A 21,308-nucleotide genomic window follows, 5' to 3' on the forward strand; every position below is an offset into this window, starting at 1 on the left:
TTATGTCATTACTTAATGGAAATTTCATATGAAATTAAACACGTTATCACTTGCTGCAATTGATAGGTTTATTAAATTTTGGTTTATAATATGATTATTATTAAACAGAAATTCTTTGAGAATATTCATATATAAGTGTCAAAAAAATATTTAATTATTTATATTACAAAATGTTGTTATTATATTATTTTTCATACAATTAATAATTTGATTAATGGCATAAGATTTTTTTCTAATTATATTAAACTAGAAGATACAATGATTAGACATTATTAATGACCAAAATGCTACACTAATATTAATTAGTTTAGAGTATTTATCTAATAGTTAATCTAGTTATATTTATTATTATAAAGATGCCAAATTAGAAATTATAAATTCTAAAATGAAATGATAATTTCCAATTTGTTAATGAATAAGCATAAAGTTATATTGGGTGTTAGGAGTATTGTATCAAACTATTATTTAAAAATTAAACTATCAGTTCATAATATAATCATATTTGTGCATCAGAATAATAGTGAAGTTATCTAATTATATTAAACTAGATTAAAATATAATTATTAAATTTATTATTAATTGTTAGATTTTCTTATTAAGAATTGGGGGTATCAAGTTGTCACCTATTAAGCAATTTATAATTACTAGAGAGCTAATTTATAGATGTAAACATACTACTAATTTATTAAAACCTACACCTGAATTTTAGTTTACTGGCTTGACCAACCCCACCTGCCAACAGTAGTGCATGCATGTTAGGAAGAGGAAGGCTTAGGTGTGTCTTCCCTCTTTCGTCATTTATCATTCTCCAAAGCTTACAAGTTCCAGTCCAACTGTAAGGTCAGTATATGACCCTTGAAAGCCCGCTACTTAGAGAAGTCTTCTCAGCCTTGCTTGTCCTTCACCTAACCTCATTGCTTCTACCTTCTCTGCCCGTTTTTCTATTGATTTTTTTTTTTTTATTTCTGTTGATTCCTACCTATTCTTGCTAATTTTGTATGTTGCCTTGGTCCTTACTTCAAATTCTCTTGGTAATATGTGAGTTTTTGTAAGGTCTCAACAAATTGGATCAGATTTTACCAATCGTGATCCAACTCAGCCAATTTGTAATAGATTTTCAAAATATGTCTAACCTGCTCATCAAGCTGAATGTGGTTGTCGAACTACCAACAGTTGCAAAGAAAATACAATTAATGTAACCTTGTAATTAGTAGAAAATAGAAATTCTAACAATAACACTAATGATAAAGTGATGACTAACTCTAACATATGCATTACAGTTTAACCAAAATGTAACCCATCTATGTAAGTGCATGATCAACAAAACAAAACAAAAATTCAGTCTCGCAGACATAAGTGCATGACTGTATTGCCACAATGAACTAATATATGCCACAATGATAAAATATTGAGTGATAGTAGATCACAAATTAGGTTTTCTCCCAATGCTACCTTATAGTGTCAGCTCTCTTTCAACAAGGGTATGACTGGATGCTCAACAATCTGAAAGTAGTAAAAGATTTTGCCCTAACCTCAAATCTGAGAATGGCCAAGGATCCTACGTCCAATCACAATACTCCCATAGAAATTGAATCACCCAATACCTGCTAGCATTCATCATCAACCAAATAAATACACAACCATTCACCCCTAAGGTCCAATCCTAAATCAACCTTGATTGCCCGAGCTCAACATTGTTGCTCCTTTGGTAATAGAAGCTCATATAAATCCAGTCAAACAATTAATAATTTTTATTTCAAGCATATGATCGTCAACTGGGTTTGTCCTAACTAGTAACTGAATACTTTGCCCCAACTAGTAACTGAATACTTTGTCCCAACTATTGGGTTGGCTATATGAATCTTGTCCCTCCATTCAACTTTATGCATGAAGCTAGTTTTTTATAATTATTTATTATTATGATTATTATTTTCTGTCATTTAGACCATATTAAACTCTAGATAATAACATAATGACAGGGTTGAAGTTGTAAGCTAAAGGAAAACCAATTATCTTTTTTGCTTCACGTTACTCGTGTTCATTAATAAAGACTTGGAAGTGAGGGACTGGAGAGGCCATAAGAAAAATTAATGAACTCAAGGAATATATGATTAAGATACTAGCCGACCAAAAAACAAGGAGCCTGCAGACCCCTGGTTAATGGAACTAACAATAATTGAAAGCGAGAAATTAGAACTTATTGATGAACTTAACTTATTAGTTATTTCTTGTAAAAATTGAGAAATACAAAAATTTACATGACTGCTTACAGTGGTGTTGAGATGGTTGGCTAGGGGTGCCTGAAGGAGGGCTGTGTTTAGGTAGTCTGTCTTACTAAGTTTCTGAAGTATGGCTAAAGGTTGGAGATGATCTGACTATGAAACAAACAAACAAACAAAATTTGAAAATAATAGTGATATTGCCCAATTTATTTGTCTAGTTATTGCGTGCAGTACCTCATCAAGCACCAGAAGTTGAATCATGTTATTCTTCTGATGGATGCACATATGGTTCTGGATTGACGTTTCTATTGCACGTGCTCAGTTTTTCTTTTATACTCCGCAAAAAAAATAATTTACAAAATTTCAGGTTATAAGAAATTGGACCCTTTTTTTTATTGCAGTTCACTTCATAAATTATGATGGTTTGATTTTTTATATTGATAAAATTTTCTGAACAACAGATCATTTCATGTTGTCCTATCAGTTTGACAGTTTGATTGTCCCTGACCTATAAATCATTAATCTGATTGCAGTTGTCTCAGCGTACAATGTCAGGATCTTTGTTGAAGCATCTATCCAAATTACAGGTATGTTTAAGTTTGTGTTTAAGTTAAAGGAATCTTTGAATGTCTTTAGGATCTAGAATTATATTTTCTCTCACATGTAGCATCATGGCAAATGGAGTTTAGCTGAAGATTTTTTTGCTTGATAATCTGAATTAACTACATGGATTATATTGTTGGCAGGTGGATGAAGAACCTGCTATTCGAACGAATACTACAATCCTTCTGGGAAATATTGCTAGCTACCTAAATGATGCGGTTTGTCTTGATTTCATTTTGTTTTCTTTTAACCTGTTCTCCTTTAGTTGTTAAGTCTGCATCAAAATGTGTCACATTCTGTTTAAATGAAAATGACTTTAGAGAGTTTTAGAATCCTTTATGCTTATTAAATTTACATACCAACGAGTATGTGCAATATCTTGTGCTTATAGGTTCATTAACAATGCATACTAAAAGTGCCATGCCTCATGCAGACAAGAAAGAGAGTGCTAATTAATGCATTTACTGTTCGTGCTTTGAGGGATACTTTTTCTCCAGCTCGTGCTGCAGGCATGTGAACTTTTACAGAGGTTTATGTCTGTATCTTAGTACCTTTCTGTCTTAGTTATTCTAGAATTTATTGTTTTTTTAACTAGATTATTGCATTATTTAACCCTGAAGATGGATGCACTTGCAATTGTCCATATGCAATCTTATACTTGCTTGTATGTGACAGGAATCATGGCTTTGAGTGCAACTGTTTCATACTATGACATGACAGAGATTGCTACACGAATACTTCCTAATTTGGTTGTCTTAACAATTGATCCAGATGGGTGAGCGCATTAGCACTTTTTTGTGCAGATTTCCATGCTTTTTTGCAAACTGCATGGACTCAGTTTGTTTGTTCATTAGTGTCTTTGGGTACTACCTCTAGTTATGATCATTATATATTTTGGTTATCAAAGTTTCTCAAAGAACAATAACCTGAGATAGTGAAAAGGGAAATGGTGTAAAATAGTCTAATATGTGAGTGTATTGGTCTGAGATTTAAGTTTAAAATTTGTATCTGCCAAACCTGAAGCATGACATATATAACCAACTCATGTCTTCCAATTGCAGAGACCTTAACCACTAATATGATCCATCATTATACTTGTCATGCATTTATAAATCATTATGGGTGTAATATTCACAAATGCTACTTAGTACTGTTCAAAGATGGATTCATATGATTTTGTGTTTTGATACAAGATTACTACAACTAGTATTAGTATTGTTAGAAATATAAATGTATGAAATTAATTATTTTCTTAATAACTGGAGAGATGGAGCCTAGAGAAACTAACCTAGGAGAGTACTCCCTACTTCCTAAAGAGAGCCTCCAAGTTGATTTTTTTCCCTAGTGCTCTTGCTGCTGGTGTCTTTGCCACTTGTCTCCCTCTGCTCTCTCATCTCCAACCAACTCCATCTGTCCAGTCTCAGTTTCCGTCTCCATCTACAACTCTGAGCCAACTGCCCAGAGATCCTCCACTGGCAGCAATGAGACCGATGATGGTGTGACGAGGAGCGACAGAGCAAGAGGGAGGAAGAAGAAGAAGAGCGGCAGTTGCGGGAAGGAGGAGGAAGAAGAGGATTTTTCATTCGTTAAGTGGGGGAGGGAATCTTGTTTTGGAAAAAAAAAACAACCTGGGACCTCTTTAGTAATTTTACTGGTTAGTAGGGAATATGCCTCAGTTTGCCCCAATTATTGATATGCTTATTGTTTTTTCCCATCTTCTACATACAGAAAAAACCATTAATACAACAATGTTCACCAACTGCTGAATCTACATGAAAGCAAAATAGTTAATACAGAAAAAACTTGCTGTTTTTTCTTTACTTTAATTGTTTTGTTTGCTTCAGTGAGGTGAGGACAAAGGCATTTGAAGCTATTGATCAGTTTATGCTTATTGCAAAGCAACATCATGAAAAGGTGTGTTGGTGGACAAAACTCTTAAAATTGAGTTTTTTGGTTCTCATGAATGTGTTGCTAATGAAGGGGAGCCTTGGCGCAACGGTAAAGTTGTTGCCATGTGACCAAAAGGTCACGGGTTCGAATCCTGGAAACAGCCTCTTGCAAAAAGCAGGGTAAGGCTGCGTACAATGGATCCTTCTCCGGGACCCCGCATAACGGGAGCTTCGTGCACCGGGCTGCCCTTTTTTTTTTTTATGAATGTGTTGCTAATGCTAAGTGGCCTTTTCTTACATTTAAATATTTTTAACTTACTCGAAGTCACAATATACCTAGTTGGTTCAATTAATGCATGATGCGGTTGATCAAGTTTTACAGTCAAAATACCATTAATGCTGAGCACTAAATGATAGATAAATTTCTGCCTTTCTTACTTGGATGAACATCCTTTTTTAGTAATTTTTCAACAAGATATGTACAAATAACATCTAGCTTAGGTTTGTACCTGTTAATGATTATCTATCTGTCACAGGCACAGCCTTGGTACATGGATCTATTTTCCATGTGCATGGGGTTTCTATAACTTCAGCTTTATTCTGTCTTTTCTTTTATGTAGCTTGTCACTGGAGAAACAAATGAGAGTGGACTTTCTGGAATACCTTCAGTGAGCGGCAATTCTAGTTTACTGGGGTGAGTTTTTGTTCCTAGATTATACTCTGAAATCATGACTGTTTTCTTGTCTATTTGTAAAATAAAAAGATTGTTTTCTTGAACAAGATGTGCTATAAGGTTAAACATTTTTCACAGATTTGAGGTATTTGGGAGTCGCCTTTTGATTGAAATAGATCTTTCTCATTTTGTTATACTACCATACAACACAAATAAACTGGAGAAGCTTCTTATTAGTATGTAATCTGTCTAATGATCATGCAGTGCCAATGTGGCGTAAAGCAAGCTTATGACTATTCTTATCCTCGTTCCCATTATTGCTTGCACTATAAGCGATTTCTATTATCAGGAGGCATGCATAAGTAACATGGGTACCAGCATGTGATGTTTATTATATCGATCATATATTCTCTTTCTGGTATGCGAGTATTCTTCTACCAAGACAATTATTTCGAACAAACTTATGCAGGTGGGCTATGAGTTCCTTAGCATCAAAAGGAAAAGCCTCTGAACATGGTTCCCTTGCATTGGCAAATGCCAGTACAACACCGGTTCTGGTAACTTCAAATAGTAGCTCTGGTATGTTTCAGTTATCTATTTTACCTTGGTTCTATAATTGCTTAACCAGTACAACATGGTTCTATAATGGCGTAAAAGGATTCATACAGCCGACCCCACCTAGTGGGAAAAGGCTTGGTTGTTGTTGTTGTTGTTGTTGTTAGTTTTGTTGGAAATAATTTGTGGATCTTCCATTTAAACTGAAAAACTGATCCAAACCAAATAGCTATTTTTTGGTTTGGTTTGATTCTCTACCAAATATTTTTCTTTGAGTTCTGATTAATTGAAGCATTTTAAAGTTTTGTTTTGGTTTCAGTTAGGTTATTGGAAAACCGTTATTCATCATGGAGTTTTAATTTAAACAACCCAAGGTTTCTAAACTTTATTGTGAAAATGACACGATATGTTAATTTAATACTTATTATTTGGAATAAAATTTTTGGCTAGTAAACATTTGTAATTTCATATTAAAATTCAAAAAAAAAAAAACACACAATGTTTAATTGCAAATTTGGTTCAACTGAACTAAACCAATACTTTTGGTTCAGTTGCAATTGAGTCTACGTGCTAGTTCAGTTTGGTTCTTCAATGTTAGAAAAATTAGTTTTATTCAACTGGTTTGGTTTGAACCGAATGGAAATCCCTAAGTACTTGTGCTAATACTAATTGCTATTATTATGGTAAAAAATGCTTTAATAACTTGAGGAACAAATAATGCCAATCTTTTTTTTATAAGAAAAATATCATATCATAGATCAAGAGTACAAAAAATGATTGCCACAAAGAGTACAAAAAATGGTCTATAGTGGATACTTATGTCTGACACAACATCATATCATAGAACATCCCTAAAGACTTGCATATATACTCCAAAAAATCCTCTCAATATTCAATTGTTCATACTCAAAAACACATTTATTTCTCAAGTCCCGAAGTCTTCTCATTATCTCCTGCATTAGAAAAATCTCTTCCAACAGTGTCCCAAGATTGCTTAAAAAACCAAGACCCATAGCCATCTGAACTGGGCCACGCTGATCTCCTTTTTGGGAGATAAAATATAAATGATCATCGGATGCAATTTTATCAGGGCGATGAATGATGGTGTCAAGATCGAAGGTAATGTCGTCATATTTTATAAAAATCTGACCATTATCAATACTCTCCCTACTGCAGGAGCAGCTTCTGCTATTCATGAATTTGATCTTGATGAAGATGAGTATTTACAGATCAAAGAAATTGTATATTATTCTATTGGGACGTCCTCAGGGACTTTCACTGAAAAATTTGGCCCATTATTAAAGGAGTTACAGGATCAAGGTTTTATAGGGGAAAATCCTCTACAGCATTGGTCCAAAAACAAGGTTCTATGCTACTTGGATATTAAGAACCCTGATTTTATCATAGAAGATCGGCCCATCAAGCATCTAACTCCTAATCAGAAGGCGGCCTTTACAAAGCATATTGAGGCCTTATTAAAGTTAAAAATTATCAGGCCCAGCAAGAGTCGTCACAGGACGACTGCTATCATAGTTAACTTCGGAACAACAATAGACCCTGCAACCGGGAAAGAAGTGAAAGGAAAAGAGCGTATGGTATTTAACTACAAAAGGCTAAATGACCTCACCAACAAAGATCAATATAGTCTACCTGGAATCAATACCATCCTCTAAAAGGTCAGTACCAGTACCATTTACTCCAAATTTGATCTAAAGAGCGGTTTTCATCAGGTTGCAATGCATCCTGACTCGATCGAATGGACCGCGTTTTGGGTGCCTGATGGCTTGTTTGAATGGCTTGTTATGCCATTCGGATTAAAAAATGCACCAGCCATCTTCCAAAGAAAAATGGATAACTGCTTCCGTGGAACAGAAGAATTTATTGCTGTATATATAGATGACATCCTGATATTCTCAAAGAATGAAGCTGAATAATACAGCTCCAACAACGGGCAGCGATTCAGGCAACAAATGCCTTACAACAGTTACGAATACTGCACTCACTCAAGCTACGAGAGTGGTAGCATCTCAGCACCAAAGATAATTGGTGGTCCGGGTGGCACCCTATCATTAGGCAAGTAGACCACCAGCTGGAACAAGCTGCCAACCTACTAAGTGATGTAGTGTGAAGAATGAATAACTTTAAAGTTTGAAGTGACCGGGAATCTTTACTTTATAAAAAAGTAATATGAACGTGTCCTACTTTATGTAAAGTATGAGCTGTAAAGAATAAGCACTAAGCAAACGTCGCACTAGGCGATGTCTCTAATACCTCACGAGATTCGATCTTATCTGAGATAAAGGTATCTTGACGATGGGCCCCTCAGAGCACCCGGAGAACCTTTTTCATCTCTATTTAAGACCAGCCTCATTCCTTTGCAAGACATTCAAGCTTACTTGAGCCTTACTTAGGAGATCTGAGTCCGAGTCCTGTAATCAGTTTGAAGTTTATAATAAGAAGAATCTGCTTTTGAGTAAGTTCTAGACCTCATTTGCTTATCTCTTTTATTTAAAACTTGTTGTTCTCGATCCGCAGCTACATTACCTACCTTCTTAGGCCCTCGCTTGGTATCAGAGCTTGGAACAATTTTTCTTAAATTGATAAAAGAACAAGTCTTACCTTGGCATTAAAGGCAATCGGTCTTGATAAGCCCAAGCAAACACTTGTGTGAATCAAGATAAGAAAAACGCCTTCTCTTACACTTGTGGGACTCTTGTTTTATGAGTAATTTTGTTATTACTAAAAATACTGCATTCTATCGTGACGCCTTGCAAGCCACTGAACCTATAGAATCACCTGCTGTAGGTTTTGTTAAACCCAGTGATTATCAAAACTCATCTTCCGTACTCTCCACTATTATTAAACAAAATAACACCCAGATTTAGTTACTCTCCCAAATCGCTGAAAGCCTGAAAGATATTCAGTCCGATATCAAGACAATCCTAGAAATGGGTAAGCTAAAAGGTTCATCCACATTACCAGACGACCTAATCCAAAAACTCCAAAATCTATCATTAGGACGTCCTGATAAACCTAAAGAGGTATTAGATAAGCTTAGAGTTTTCCAAGATCCCAATAAATTACTAAAACAGGAACAGGCGAAACTCAAGAAGTGATGGAACACCAGCAGTCCACTCAAGCCATTTCTTCAACTACCAACCCCCTATTTGAAGATTAAATACGGGAGTATAGGCGAAATCAAAGAAAGCTCTACAACACCTGCAGAGCGGCACAAAGACTTGGCAGAAGACTAACGGGAAGAGCTTTACCAACCTACATGCTGGAACAACAACTAGATCCTCAAGCTCAACTGCAAACACCCATGACTGAAAGAGCCTCACTAGTACATGTTGAAGTACTATATCACTCAAGAAGAGATTATGAGCATCACCGAGTATATACGCATAGATCTGAAGAACCTTTGTTGGTAATCAATTCTAACCAAGTTGATAGAAATTTCATCCAGGAAGAAAGCTTCCTGCAACTACGCAGAAGCATAATGCAATATGTTCATATTGGAATTCTCCAAGTAAGAATCCAAACCCTACACCGACAAGAAGAAGGTGTCCTTGCACTTATTGTCTTTCGGGACAATCAATGGCTTGGAGATCAAGCAATCTTGGCAACTATAGAAGTAGACCTAACTAGGGGTAGTCAGATGGTATATGTTTCTCTTGACATAATGATAACTATTAATGATTTCTACAGGAATATACAAATCTCTTTATTAATAAGAGGTTATGATCAATGGCGAAATGGGGAGGTCAACCTTCTTATCACAAGAGGAATGGTCGGAAGATTATCTAATACCCCCAATGTTGGCTTTGCATATGAAATCCAAGGAGTGGTCGACTATATCTTGCAAGTCATGGGGTAAACGCCTTACCAGAAAGGAGATACCCAATAACACCCTTATTGGGGCTTGATTGGGTAAGGCGGCCAACACAAGTATGCATTCCAATGCAACCAATGGAGGTAAACAGCCACAATCTCATTGATGACAGAATTTCAATTAGTTTTTCTAACTATACTACAGTAAGAGATTGTACACTGGAAGATGAAGAAGAAAGGGAACTTATTGCCGTTCTCACAAAAATAAGTTATGAAGAAAGTTATACTACCCCAACAGAAAAACATCCTGCAATTGATGTTAATATTGATTATGAAGAAGACCCTAATGGAATTATTGCATCATCTGAAGCATATCCCTATATTCTTGTTCATCGGCTCTCTAGCACATCGACTATGTTAAAACCAAAATCATCAGGAGCTGCTGGTCTTGATTTAGCAGCTGATAAAACTATTATTATAGAGCCCAGAGGGCGAGCCTTAGTTTCTACTAGGCTCAGCTTAGAAATTCCCTAGGTAACCTATGGCCGTATGGCAACTCGCTCCAGTGCAGCATGAAATCTTGGCCTAGATGTTGGAGCCGGAGTTATTGATAGTGACTACAGGGGAGAAATTATAATTATGATATTTAATCATTCTGATGAAAGAGTAATTATTGTAGAAGGAACTGCTGTCGCTCAAATAATATTTGAACAAATTATTCATCCAGATGTTTATGAAGTTCCACAATTGTCAGCAACTTCGTGGGGAACTAATGGCTTTGGATCAACTGATGCATTACTTAAGTCCCTCATTCTACACAACATAAGCCAAACTGGGATATATTCCTTCCAAAAGAAAAACATGCGTTATCCATGTTTTTTGAGGAATCACCACCTTTTCTGGAATATCCATCAGAAGACCTTGCAGGGACTACAAGCCCATGGGCCTCTGTACCCTGGTCCAAGGACTCTTCTATGGAAATTTTGGAAGAGGAGGAGGACCTCGCATACATCTAGTATTTGGCACAATTATCTGCTCAATAGGACACTGTATGGGACAAATATAGTGATGATGAGGAATGGGAAAATCCATTTGCCCAACAATTAATTGCTATCGGACAAGAGATGCCCTATCCAACACTAAGGCAATTGTCTACGATGAATTTACCAGAACTAGAACAACAACAAGTATATTCAACAAGCATTGTGATTTCTCCATATCACCCCCCTAATGATACCACTATGGGACCACTAGGCTACCCACCAGCAATACGAGAGCCAGACCCATCCCATGTTGAACCCATCCAACCAACTTTTCCAAAAGAAGGTACTAAGTTGCGAGGGGAAATTAATAATGAAATGTGGAGCTTACCATCAGCCCAACAACAAGGAGGCGCTATATTCGTAATACCTGAACAATTTGGCTTATTTCATGATGTCTTCTCTAAATGGTAATCTATAACTCTGAATCATGTGGCAGCACAAGGATTTACTGACCCCAATAAGAAAATTGAATACATGGAAAATTTATTAGGGGAAATTGAAAAACTAGCTTGGGTACAATGGCGGATGACTTATCCCACTGAGTATGAAACCCTTATCCAAGGTGCAGAAGGAAGACGTGAGACCCAAAATATTATTTCCCAAATGAGGAGGGTATTCTCATCAGAAGATCTTACTCAAGGCTCTACCGTCATACACGACGAAGCACATCGAAGCCTGGAAAAATTATCATATGAAAACGTCAAGAATATAGTTCAATACATGAACGACTACATGAGGTTAGCTTCTAAAACTGGTAGACTTTATACAGGACCTGAATTATCTGAGAAATTTTGATTTAAAATGCTCGGTGATCTTGGTGCCAGAATAAAAACAGCTTTTGAAGCAAAATATACTGGTTTAACAATAGGCGTTATCCCAAGAGTACTATTCGCCTATAAGTTCTTAGAGCAAGAATACAAAGACGCTGCCTTCAAAAGATCGTTAAAGGACCTTTCATTTTGTAGTCAAATACCTATACCAGGTATTACAAAAACCAAAGACAGAAAAAGTTCGGCCTTCGGAAAAGTAAAACATATAAAGGCAAACCGCATGACACTTATGCGCGTATTGAGAAGTGAAAACACTTACTAAAAAATAAAAAATATAAGTGTTATCTCTACGGTCAAGAAGAGCACTTTGCAAGAGATTGCCCTAATGACAAAAGAAGCTCTAAACGAGTAGCTATGTTTGAACAGCTGGATCTTCCCGATGACTGTGATATACTGTCAGTCCAAGAAGGGGAGGACCAAAGTGATGCGATTTTCAGCATCTCTGAAAGGGAGGAAGACACAGGAGATCTACGAAGGTCAATTCAAACCCTTACAATGTTTGAAAATCTTTTTATGCTTGGATAAATTGATGGAGGATATAGACCCCAAATAAAGGTTACTGATGAGTAGTATAATTGCCAACATGAGTGGCAAGCTAATGATAATATTTTTCCTCCACAACCAACAATATGCATTGGATGCAAAAGAGACTCTAAAAAGAGCCAGAATACACTGCTCAAAGTGTTTAGTCACTTCATGTAATTTATGTGACCCTTATTACTTCGAAAAAAAAAGGTACCGGTTCTACCTGCTACTCCTGCACCATTCTTTCCTAACAAACTTTTACAAGAACAACAAAAATATATTTCTTGGTGTGATGCTAAAATAGAACGACTCTAGAAAGAAGTTTCCTACTACAAAGAACTTTATGAGCAATTAATATCGGAAAAGGATCTTCAAAAGGATTATGAGAAGTTAAACCAAGATGTAGTCATAACATCAGAGGAGAAGCTGCTAATATGTTATACTCGGAAATAACTGAGAAAGTATCCTCAGCAGAAAAAGGCCCTCGACTGGTGAAAAACATGCTATACAATCTACATGTGGAAATGGAAATTCTTGGAATCCCAAAATTTTCATTAAAAGCAATATTAGATACAGGGGCAACCACATGTTGTGTGGATCAAAACTCTGTTCCAAAAGAGGCACCGGAGGAAAACACTTTCCTAGTTCATTTTAGTGGGATAAATTCCCAACAAACAGCAAAGTTTAAAATCAAGTCCGGAAGAATGATGATTGGGGACAATCATTTTCATATTCCATATACATATAGTTTCCCTATGATTCTGGGAGGTAAAATACAAATGATCATCGGATGCAATTTTATCAGGGCGATGAATGGTGGTGTCAAGATTGAAGGTAATGTCGTCACATTTTATAAAAACCTGACCATTATCAATACTCTCCCTACTACAGGAGCAACTTCTGCTATTCAAGAACTTGATCTTGATGAAGATGAGTATTTATAGTCAAAGAAATTGTATATTATTCTATTGGGGCGTCCTCAGGGACTTTCACTGAAAAATTTGGCCCATTATTAAAGGAGTTACAGGATCAAGGTATTATAGGGGAAAATCCTCTACAACATTGGTCCAAAAACAACGTGATTTTCCAGTTCTAACTGGTCTATTTTGAACTTGGCTTCCTCCAGTTCAGCATCTCCTTCCAGTTTGACTGCTTGGAGTTCCCTTTCAAATTTCTCCTTGCAGTATGCTAACTCATCCTTCAACCTTTGGATTTCCTCCTCGCACCATCCAATATAATGTTGCTGTTCCTGGATTAGAGATCAAGGATTATATGGGTTAGCATTAACTTTGGCTACTGGTACCTTGATATCAAAATAATTAGGGCCACACTGTCCACATGCTGCAATGTTACATTTTGGGCAGTAAATTCGCCATTTGTTCATCGCCTCTCTTTTGCATGTGTGGCATTTGGTGACTTGTTGAAGTATTTCTTCATTAAATTGCCAAGTATGCTGGCAATTGTGTTTCTCCTCTGATACCTTCACTAATGGTTGCCAACCTCCTTCCTTGCCAAGCCAGTATGTCCTGCTTTCTTCATGCAAGACCATTATATATTCTTTTAATAGTAAAGAATTCATACCATGGCTAAGCTGCAGGGCCTCCTCATTTTCTGAGATACTATAGATTGCATCGCTGACTGGTTCTCCTTCATGAACTGATAGAATGTCATGGTCTTCTGGGATATCTAGTCCTTCGAACATGGCAACTCTTTTTATATTTCTTTTCTCACTGGGGCAGTCTCGAGCAAAATGACCTTCCTCACCGCATAAAAAGCATTTGCATTTCTTTGTTGCTAGGAGATGCTTCCTCTTCTCTACTCGAGCATGAGAACTGTGAGGCTTGCCCTTATAGGTTGTAGATTTTCGTGCCCAAATTTCTTCTTTTCGTGCCCAAAGGGATAGGGATCTCTTTGCAAAAGGATAAATCTTTGAGGGACCTGCTGAATGCAGCCTTTTTGCATTCTTCTTCAAGGTATTTGTATGTAAATAGTACTCTGGGGTGTACTCCCACCTGACTTCCTTTGTATTTGTCATCGAATAATACCTTGATTCTTGTACCTAGATCTCCAGGTAGCTTGATCCAGAATTTCTCAGATAATTCTGAGCTTGTAAATAATTTTCCTGTCTTGGCTGCAAGACGTAAGTATTCATTCATAAATTGATTAATGTCTTTGATATTAGAACAACTTATCCTTTCCAAGTCGCGGTAGGCTTCATCTTGCATTGCCGTTGAGCCTTGGTAGGGATCTTCTAAGGTGAATACTCTTCTGATTTGTGACAAGATGTTTTGAGTACCTTCCGCTCCATCTGATGCATTTAGAATTTCCTGGTACTCATTTAAATAACTCATCCTCCATTGTATCCAGGTGAGTTTCTCTGTTTCGCCCAATAGATTTTCTATAAATTTAGCTTTCTCTTTTCCGCTGGAGAATGATTGCATGGCCACCAGATTTTTGGTGATACTTTCCCATCTCATGAATGTTTCATCGAACAATCCTAACTGTGTTGGGATTATAAAGATAGCACCCGTCTGATGCTGGACTGATGGTAGTGTCCATTGCCCTGAATAATCTCTTGACTTGAATGGGCCTTTTCTTGATGGTCCTGGGCCTTCAAAGTCTGGGCGGTGGGCTGGTGGTGGTGGTGCTGCTGCTGTTGGTGGATAACCTACAGGACCCATGGCAGTGTCCTGTGGAGGCCTGCATTCTGAAATTGCTGAGGAAGAGGCTAATAGCTCCTCCAGGTGACTAATTTGGGGGTAGTCCATATCCCAAATGGGCTCATCAATTCCTGCAGCAATGATTTTGATTGAAATTTGAATTTGAATTACCTCCACCACCTTCTGTTGCGAAAGGGTTAATAAATTCCTCTGATGAAGAATTATCTTGATTGGGAGACGAGTTTTGCTGAATAATATATTCTAAATAGTCAAAATAATCATCCTCTTCATCTTCATCATTGGTTTCCAGATCAAATTCGAAGTAGGCGATATATTCTGAATCTGCAGGAGGGCATAAGAATGGTAGTACATCTTGCAAGGATGGTTCTTTTTGACGTCCTTGCTTCTCATCAACTTCTGGATGACATGCTGGCATGTCTCTGGTTGTACACCATCGTCTTGTTTGCTCTAATTGCCTGAGTTGTTCTTCTAATTGGTTGATTGCTTGTAAATTTTCTTCATGAGATTTGGATGTTGATCCAAAACCTTGATTACCTCTGTCTGTGTCTTCAAGATCATTGACTTGCAATACTTCTGGTGTAGCAATTCTTTCAAGAACTAATTGCGCAATTGATTCATGTTTCTGCAAATATATGTCCTGATCAGTAGTGTTGAATGCCAGAATCCGTACCTCTCCTCTGTAACTCCTCCTCCGATGAGAATTCCTCGTAGCGAAGCACTTGATCGAGGGGCTATCCTTCCATAAGTTCCTTCAGGAACTTTGATAGCTATTCCTGTGGAAAGAAGGGTTCTTCCATAAGCTGGGATATCTTGGGGTCTATTGAGAAATAGATCATATCATTCGGGAGTTGCTCTTCTAGGAAGAAGTGGTTGTCCTAAAGCTCTTGGTAGGATTTTTACTATTAGTGGTTCCTGCTGGATGAACACCGCTAATGTATGACTACGTATCTCTTCTTCATCACTCTGGATTTCTTCATCCTGGTTATTATATCTTGGTTTGGATGACGGCGATGCAACTTGATAATTTTCGAAGCGTAAGGCTACGCTTCCGTCAAGGAGATTCCTAGTGTTTACCTCTGTTGGTTGCATTGGGATGTTTACACTTGACTGTCGAATAACCCAGTTTTGGCCTAGAGCATCTCTGGTGTTGTATCGTCTTCCTGCCAATGCACGAACTCCATGACTTGTTAAATAGTCAACAACATTTTGTACCTCATAGGTGAATCCCATGTTTGGAGTGTTGGATAGTCGCCCTTCGAGTCCTCTGGTGATTAATAAATTGGCTTCACCATTCTGCCAATTTTCATTTCCTCGGGCTAGGATGGAAATTTGTATATTCCTGTAAAAGTCGCTTATTGTAAGCATAGTATCAGGAATCACATATACCAGTTGTGTTCCATGGGTTAAATCTATTTCCATGGTTGCAAAAATCGCCTGGTCTCCCTGCCATCGATTATCTCTAAAGACTACCAGGGCTAAAGTACCTTCTTCCTGGCGATGGAGTATTTGTATTCTTACTTGAATAACCCCCATAAGTAAGAATCGCATTCCACTTCTTTGGAGTTGTTGGAAGCTTTCTGGCTGTATAAATGTTCTGTCCACCTGATTGTTGGTGACCAGTACAGCTTCTTCTGCTCGGTGTACGTATACTCTATGATGAGCATCGTCTTGTCGTGAGTGGTATAGCACCTCTGCAGGAACAATAGAAGCCCTTTCCTGCATTGAAAGCCTCAGTTGGGTCTGAGGGTCCATCTGTTGCTCAAGTGTGGTGTTGTAAGACTCGCCACCAAAAAATCTTCTTGACAGTCTTCTGATTGCTCTTTGCATGTTATATCTTCGTCTTTGGCGTTGACGGTAATCCCGGATTTGATCTTCAAATAGAGGTGTTTCTTCAGTTCCGATTCTTCTTGTTATTGTTGTGACTGGAGGATCTTGTGTTGTGGGTATGGTCGTCATTTCTTCAATAAGCTTGGGCTGTTCTACAAAGTTAAGCACAAAGTCTTGTATCTGCTTAAGGGTTAATGGTTGGACAAGCCATTCAAACAAGCCGTCAGACACCTAGAACGCGGTCCATTCGATCGAGTCGGGATGCATTGCAACCTGATGAAAACCGCTCTTTAGATCAAATTTGGAGTAAATGGTACTGGTACTGACCTTTTGGAGGATGGTATTGATTCCGGGTAGACTTTATTGATCTTTGTTATTGAGGTCATTTAGCCTTTTGTAGTTAAATACCATATACGCTCTTTTCCTTTCACTTCTTTCCCGGTTGCAGGGTCTATTGTTGTTCCGTAGTTGACTATGATAGCAGTCGTCCTGTGATGACTCTTGCTGGGCCTGATAATTTTTAACTTTAATAAGGCCTCAATATGCTTTGTAAAGGCCGCCTTCTGATTAGGAGTTAGATGCTTGATGGCCCGATCTTCTATGATAAAATCAGGGTTCTTAATATCCAAGTAGCATAGAACCTTGTTTTTGGACCAATGCTGTAGAGGATTTTCCCTATAAAACCTTGATCCTGTAACTCCTTTAATAATGGGCCAAATTTTTCAGTGAAAGTCCCTGAGGACGTCCCAATAGAATAATATACAATCTGTAAATACTCATCTTCATCAAGATCAAGTTCTTGAATAGCAGAAGCTGCTCCTGCAGTAGGAGAGTATTGATAATGGTCAGATTTTTATAAAATGTGACGACATTACCTTCGATCCTGGCACCACCATTCATCGCCCTGATAAAATTGCATCCGATGATCATTTGTATTTTATCTCCCAGAATCATAGGGAAACTATATGTATATGGAATATGAAAATGATTGTCCCCAATCATCATTCTTCTGGGCTTGATTTTAAACTTTGCTGTTTGTTGGGAATTTATCCCACTAAAATGAACTAGGAAAGTGTTTTCCTCCGGTGCCTCTTTTGGAACAGAGTTTTGATCCACACAACATGTGGTTGCCCCTGTATCTAATATTGCTTTTAATGAAAATTTTGGGATTCCAAGAATTTCCATTTCCACATGTAGATTGTATAGCATGTTTTTCACCGATCGAGGACCTTTTTCTGCTGAGGATACTTTCTCAGTTATTTCTGAGTATAACATAATAGCAGCTTCCTCCTCTGATGTTATGACTGCATCTTGGTTTAACTTCTCATAATCCTTTTGAAGATCCTTTTCCGATATTAATTGCTCATAAAGTTCTTTGTAGTAAGAAACTTCCTTCTGGAGTCGTTCTATTTCAGCATCACACCAAGAAATATATTTTTGTTGTTCTTGTAAAAGTTTGTTAGGAAAGAATGGTGCAGGAGTAGCAGGTAGAACTGGTACCCTTTTTTCCGAAGTAATAAGGGCCACATAAATTACATGAGGTGACTAAACACTTTGAGCAATGTATTCTGGCTCTTTTTAGAGTCTCTCTTTTGCATCCAATGCATATTGTTGGTTGGGAAAAATACTATCGTTAGCTTGCCACTCATGTTGGCAATTATACTGCTCATCAGTAACCTTTATTTGGGTCTATATCCTCCATCAATTTATCCAAGCATAAAAAGATTTTCAAACATTGTAAGGGTTTGAATTGACCTTCGTAGATCTCCTGTGTCTTCCTCCCTTTCAGAGATGCTGAAAATCGCATCACTTTGGTCCTCCCCTTTTTGGACTGACAGTATATCATAGTCATCGAGAAGATCCAGCTGTTCAAACATAGCTACTCGTTTAGAGCTTCTTTTGTCATTAGGGCAATCTCTTGCAAAGTGCTCTTCTTGATCGTAGAGATAACACTTACATTTTTTATTTTTTAGTAAGTGTTTTCGCTTCTCAATACGCGCATAGGTGTCATGCGGTTTGCCTTTATATGTTTTACTTTTCCGAAGGCTGAACTTTTTCTGTCTTTGGTTTTTGTAATACCCTGGTATAGGTATTTGGCTACAACATGAAAGGTCCTTTAATGATCTTTTGAAGGCAGCGTCTTTGCATTCTTGTTCTAATAACTTATAGGCGAATAGTACGCTTGGGATAACGCCTATTGTTAAACCAGTATATTTTGCTTCAAAAGCTGCTTTTATTCTGGCACCAAGATCACCGGGCATTTTAAACCAAAATTTCTCAGATAATTCAGGTCCTGTATAAAGTCTACCAGTTTTAGAAGCTAACCTCATGTAGTCGTTCATGTATTGAACGATATTCTTGACGTTTTCATAGGATAATTTTTCCAGGCTTCGATATGCTTCGTCGTGTATGACGGTAGAGCCTTGAGTAGGATCTTCTAATGAGAATACCCTCCTCATTTGGGAAATAGTATTTTGGGTCCCACGTCTTCCTTCTGCACCTTGGATAAGGGCTTCATACTCAGTGGGATAAGTCATCTGCCATTCTACCCAAGCTAGTTTTTCAATTTCCCCTAATAAATTTTCCATGTATTCAATTTTTCTCATTGGGGTCAGTAAATCCTTGTGCTGGCGCATGATTCAGAGTTATAGATTACCATCTAGAGAAGACATCATGAAATAAGCCCAATTGTTCAGGTATTACGAATATAGCGCCTCCTTCTTGTTGGGCTGATGGTAAGCTCCACATTTCATTATTAATTCCCCCTCGCAACTTAGTTCCTTCTTTTGGAAAAGTTGGCTGAATGGGTCAACATTGGATGTGCCTGGCTCTCATATTACTGGTGGGTATCCTGGTGGTCCCATAGTGGTATCATTAGGGGGTTGATATGGAGAAATCACAGTGCTTGTAGAATATACTTGTTGCTGTTCTAGTTCTGGTAAATTCATCGTAGACAATTGCCTTAGTGTTGGATAGGGCATCTCTTGTACGATAGCCATTCCTCATCACTATATTTGTCTCATACAGTGTCCTGTTGAGCAGATAATTGTGCCAAATACTGGATGTATGCGAGGTCCTCCTCTTCCAAAATTTCCATAGAAGGGTCCTTCGACCGAGGTATAGAGGCCCATGGGCTTGTAGTCCATGCAAGGTCTTCAGATGGATATTCTAGAAAAGGTGGTGATTCCTCAAAAAAACATGGATAACGCATGTTTTTCTTTTGGAAGGAATACATCCCAGTTTGGCTTTTGTTGTGTAGAATGAGGGACTTAAGTAATGCATCAGTTGATCCAAGCCATTAGTTCCCCGCGAAGTTGCTGACAATTGTGGAACTTCATAAACATCTGGATGAATAATTTGTTCAAATATTATCTGAGCGACATTAGTTCCTTCAGCAATAATTACTCTTTCATCAGAATGATTAAATATCATAATTATAATTTCTCCCCTGTAGTCACTATCAATAACTCCGGCTCCAACATCTAGGTCAAGATTCCACGCTGCACTGGAGCGAGTTTTGCAATACGGCCATAGGTTCCCAGGGAATTTCCAGGCTAAGCCCAGTAGAAACTAAGGCTCGCCCTCTGGGCTCTATAATAACAGTTTTATTTAAATCAAGACCAGCAGCTCCTGATGATTTTGGTTTTAACATAGTCGATGTGCTAGAGAGCCGATGAACAAGAATATAGGGATATGCTTCAGATGATGCAATAATTTCAGTAGGGTCTTCTTCATAATCAATATTAACATCAATTGCAGGATGTTTTTCTGTTGGGGTAGTATAACTTTCTTCATAACTTATTTTTGTGAGAACGGCAATAAGTTTCCTTTCTTCTTCATCTTCCAGTGTACAATCTCTTGCTGCGGTATAGTTAGAAAAATTAATTGAAATTCTGCCGTCAATGAGATTGCGAATGTTTACCTCCATTGGTTGCATTGGAATGCATACTTGTGTTGGCCGTATTACCCAATCAAGGCCCAATAACAAAGAGCGCCTCCTTTATCTCCTCAGCTGTGGGAAACTGGACCAGCTGGTCATCCTGCGCCGTTTGAATAACCTCACCAAACTGCAAGCAAGATGTTGGGAATTCAGTCCTACCCATCCGTGTGTCAAGTTGGTTCTGAAAATAATTAGTAAATACTCCAACAACCTTTTCAAATGATTCAGTAAGATTGTCATCCTCCCTCTCCACCTCTGTGATTTCATTGCGTTTGTTATTCCTTTTTTACAAGCGCATAAAAATAAAGAGGAGTTACGATCTGTTTGAAATATCCTAGCTTGGCACGTTGCAGGCAGAAATTGTGTTCAGCAGCATTTAAACGAAATGCAGCCTGCTGAATTTCTTTGTAATTGACATCCATAGTGCCACAGGATAGTCCAGCTTCTTGGGCCTCCTCCAATCTCAGTCGTGCAACTGCTGCTCGTGCTGAAATCTGCTGAAAATGCACAAAGTTCTAGAATCTGATTTCAGAAGTTTCAGACCTGTACAATTATGTACTGCATTGTTCCTTGGCCAATCTGTTGCTTGTAGGCTGTCCGCCTAGTTTTAACCAGCTCTGAGAAGGTGCTATGGTTGGCCCACATATTAAAAAAACTTGAAAGGCTTAATAATTTGAACATTGCTGTTC

The 21,308-nt window shown here is 37.7% G+C and overlaps 1 protein-coding gene across 4 annotated transcripts in view; it reads left to right on the forward strand.

Moving 5' to 3' along the window:
- Window positions 1-21,308, forward strand: part of LOC122034860 (probable inactive serine/threonine-protein kinase scy1) — a 57,997-nt gene that overhangs the window by 30,277 nt on the left and 6,412 nt on the right. For all 4 annotated transcript variants that reach the window (XR_006126802.1, XR_006126803.1, XM_042594221.1 and 1 more), the window contains exons 13-19: window positions 2,756-2,809; window positions 2,969-3,043; window positions 3,259-3,334; window positions 3,501-3,600; window positions 4,670-4,739; window positions 5,335-5,408; window positions 5,857-5,966. Coding sequence is in view for 2 of the 4 variants with exons in the window: in XM_042594221.1 (XP_042450155.1) it covers window positions 2,756-2,809; window positions 2,969-3,043; window positions 3,259-3,334; window positions 3,501-3,600; window positions 4,670-4,739; window positions 5,335-5,408; window positions 5,857-5,966 (559 nt within the window). In the remaining 2 variants the exon portion in view is untranslated. The remainder of the gene's footprint in view (window positions 1-2,755; window positions 2,810-2,968; window positions 3,044-3,258; window positions 3,335-3,500; window positions 3,601-4,669; window positions 4,740-5,334; window positions 5,409-5,856; window positions 5,967-21,308) is intronic.

This window comes from Zingiber officinale, chromosome 11B (assembly GCF_018446385.1).
Source record: "Zingiber officinale cultivar Zhangliang chromosome 11B, Zo_v1.1, whole genome shotgun sequence".
Classification (NCBI taxonomy): domain Eukaryota; kingdom Viridiplantae; phylum Streptophyta; class Magnoliopsida; order Zingiberales; family Zingiberaceae; genus Zingiber; species Zingiber officinale.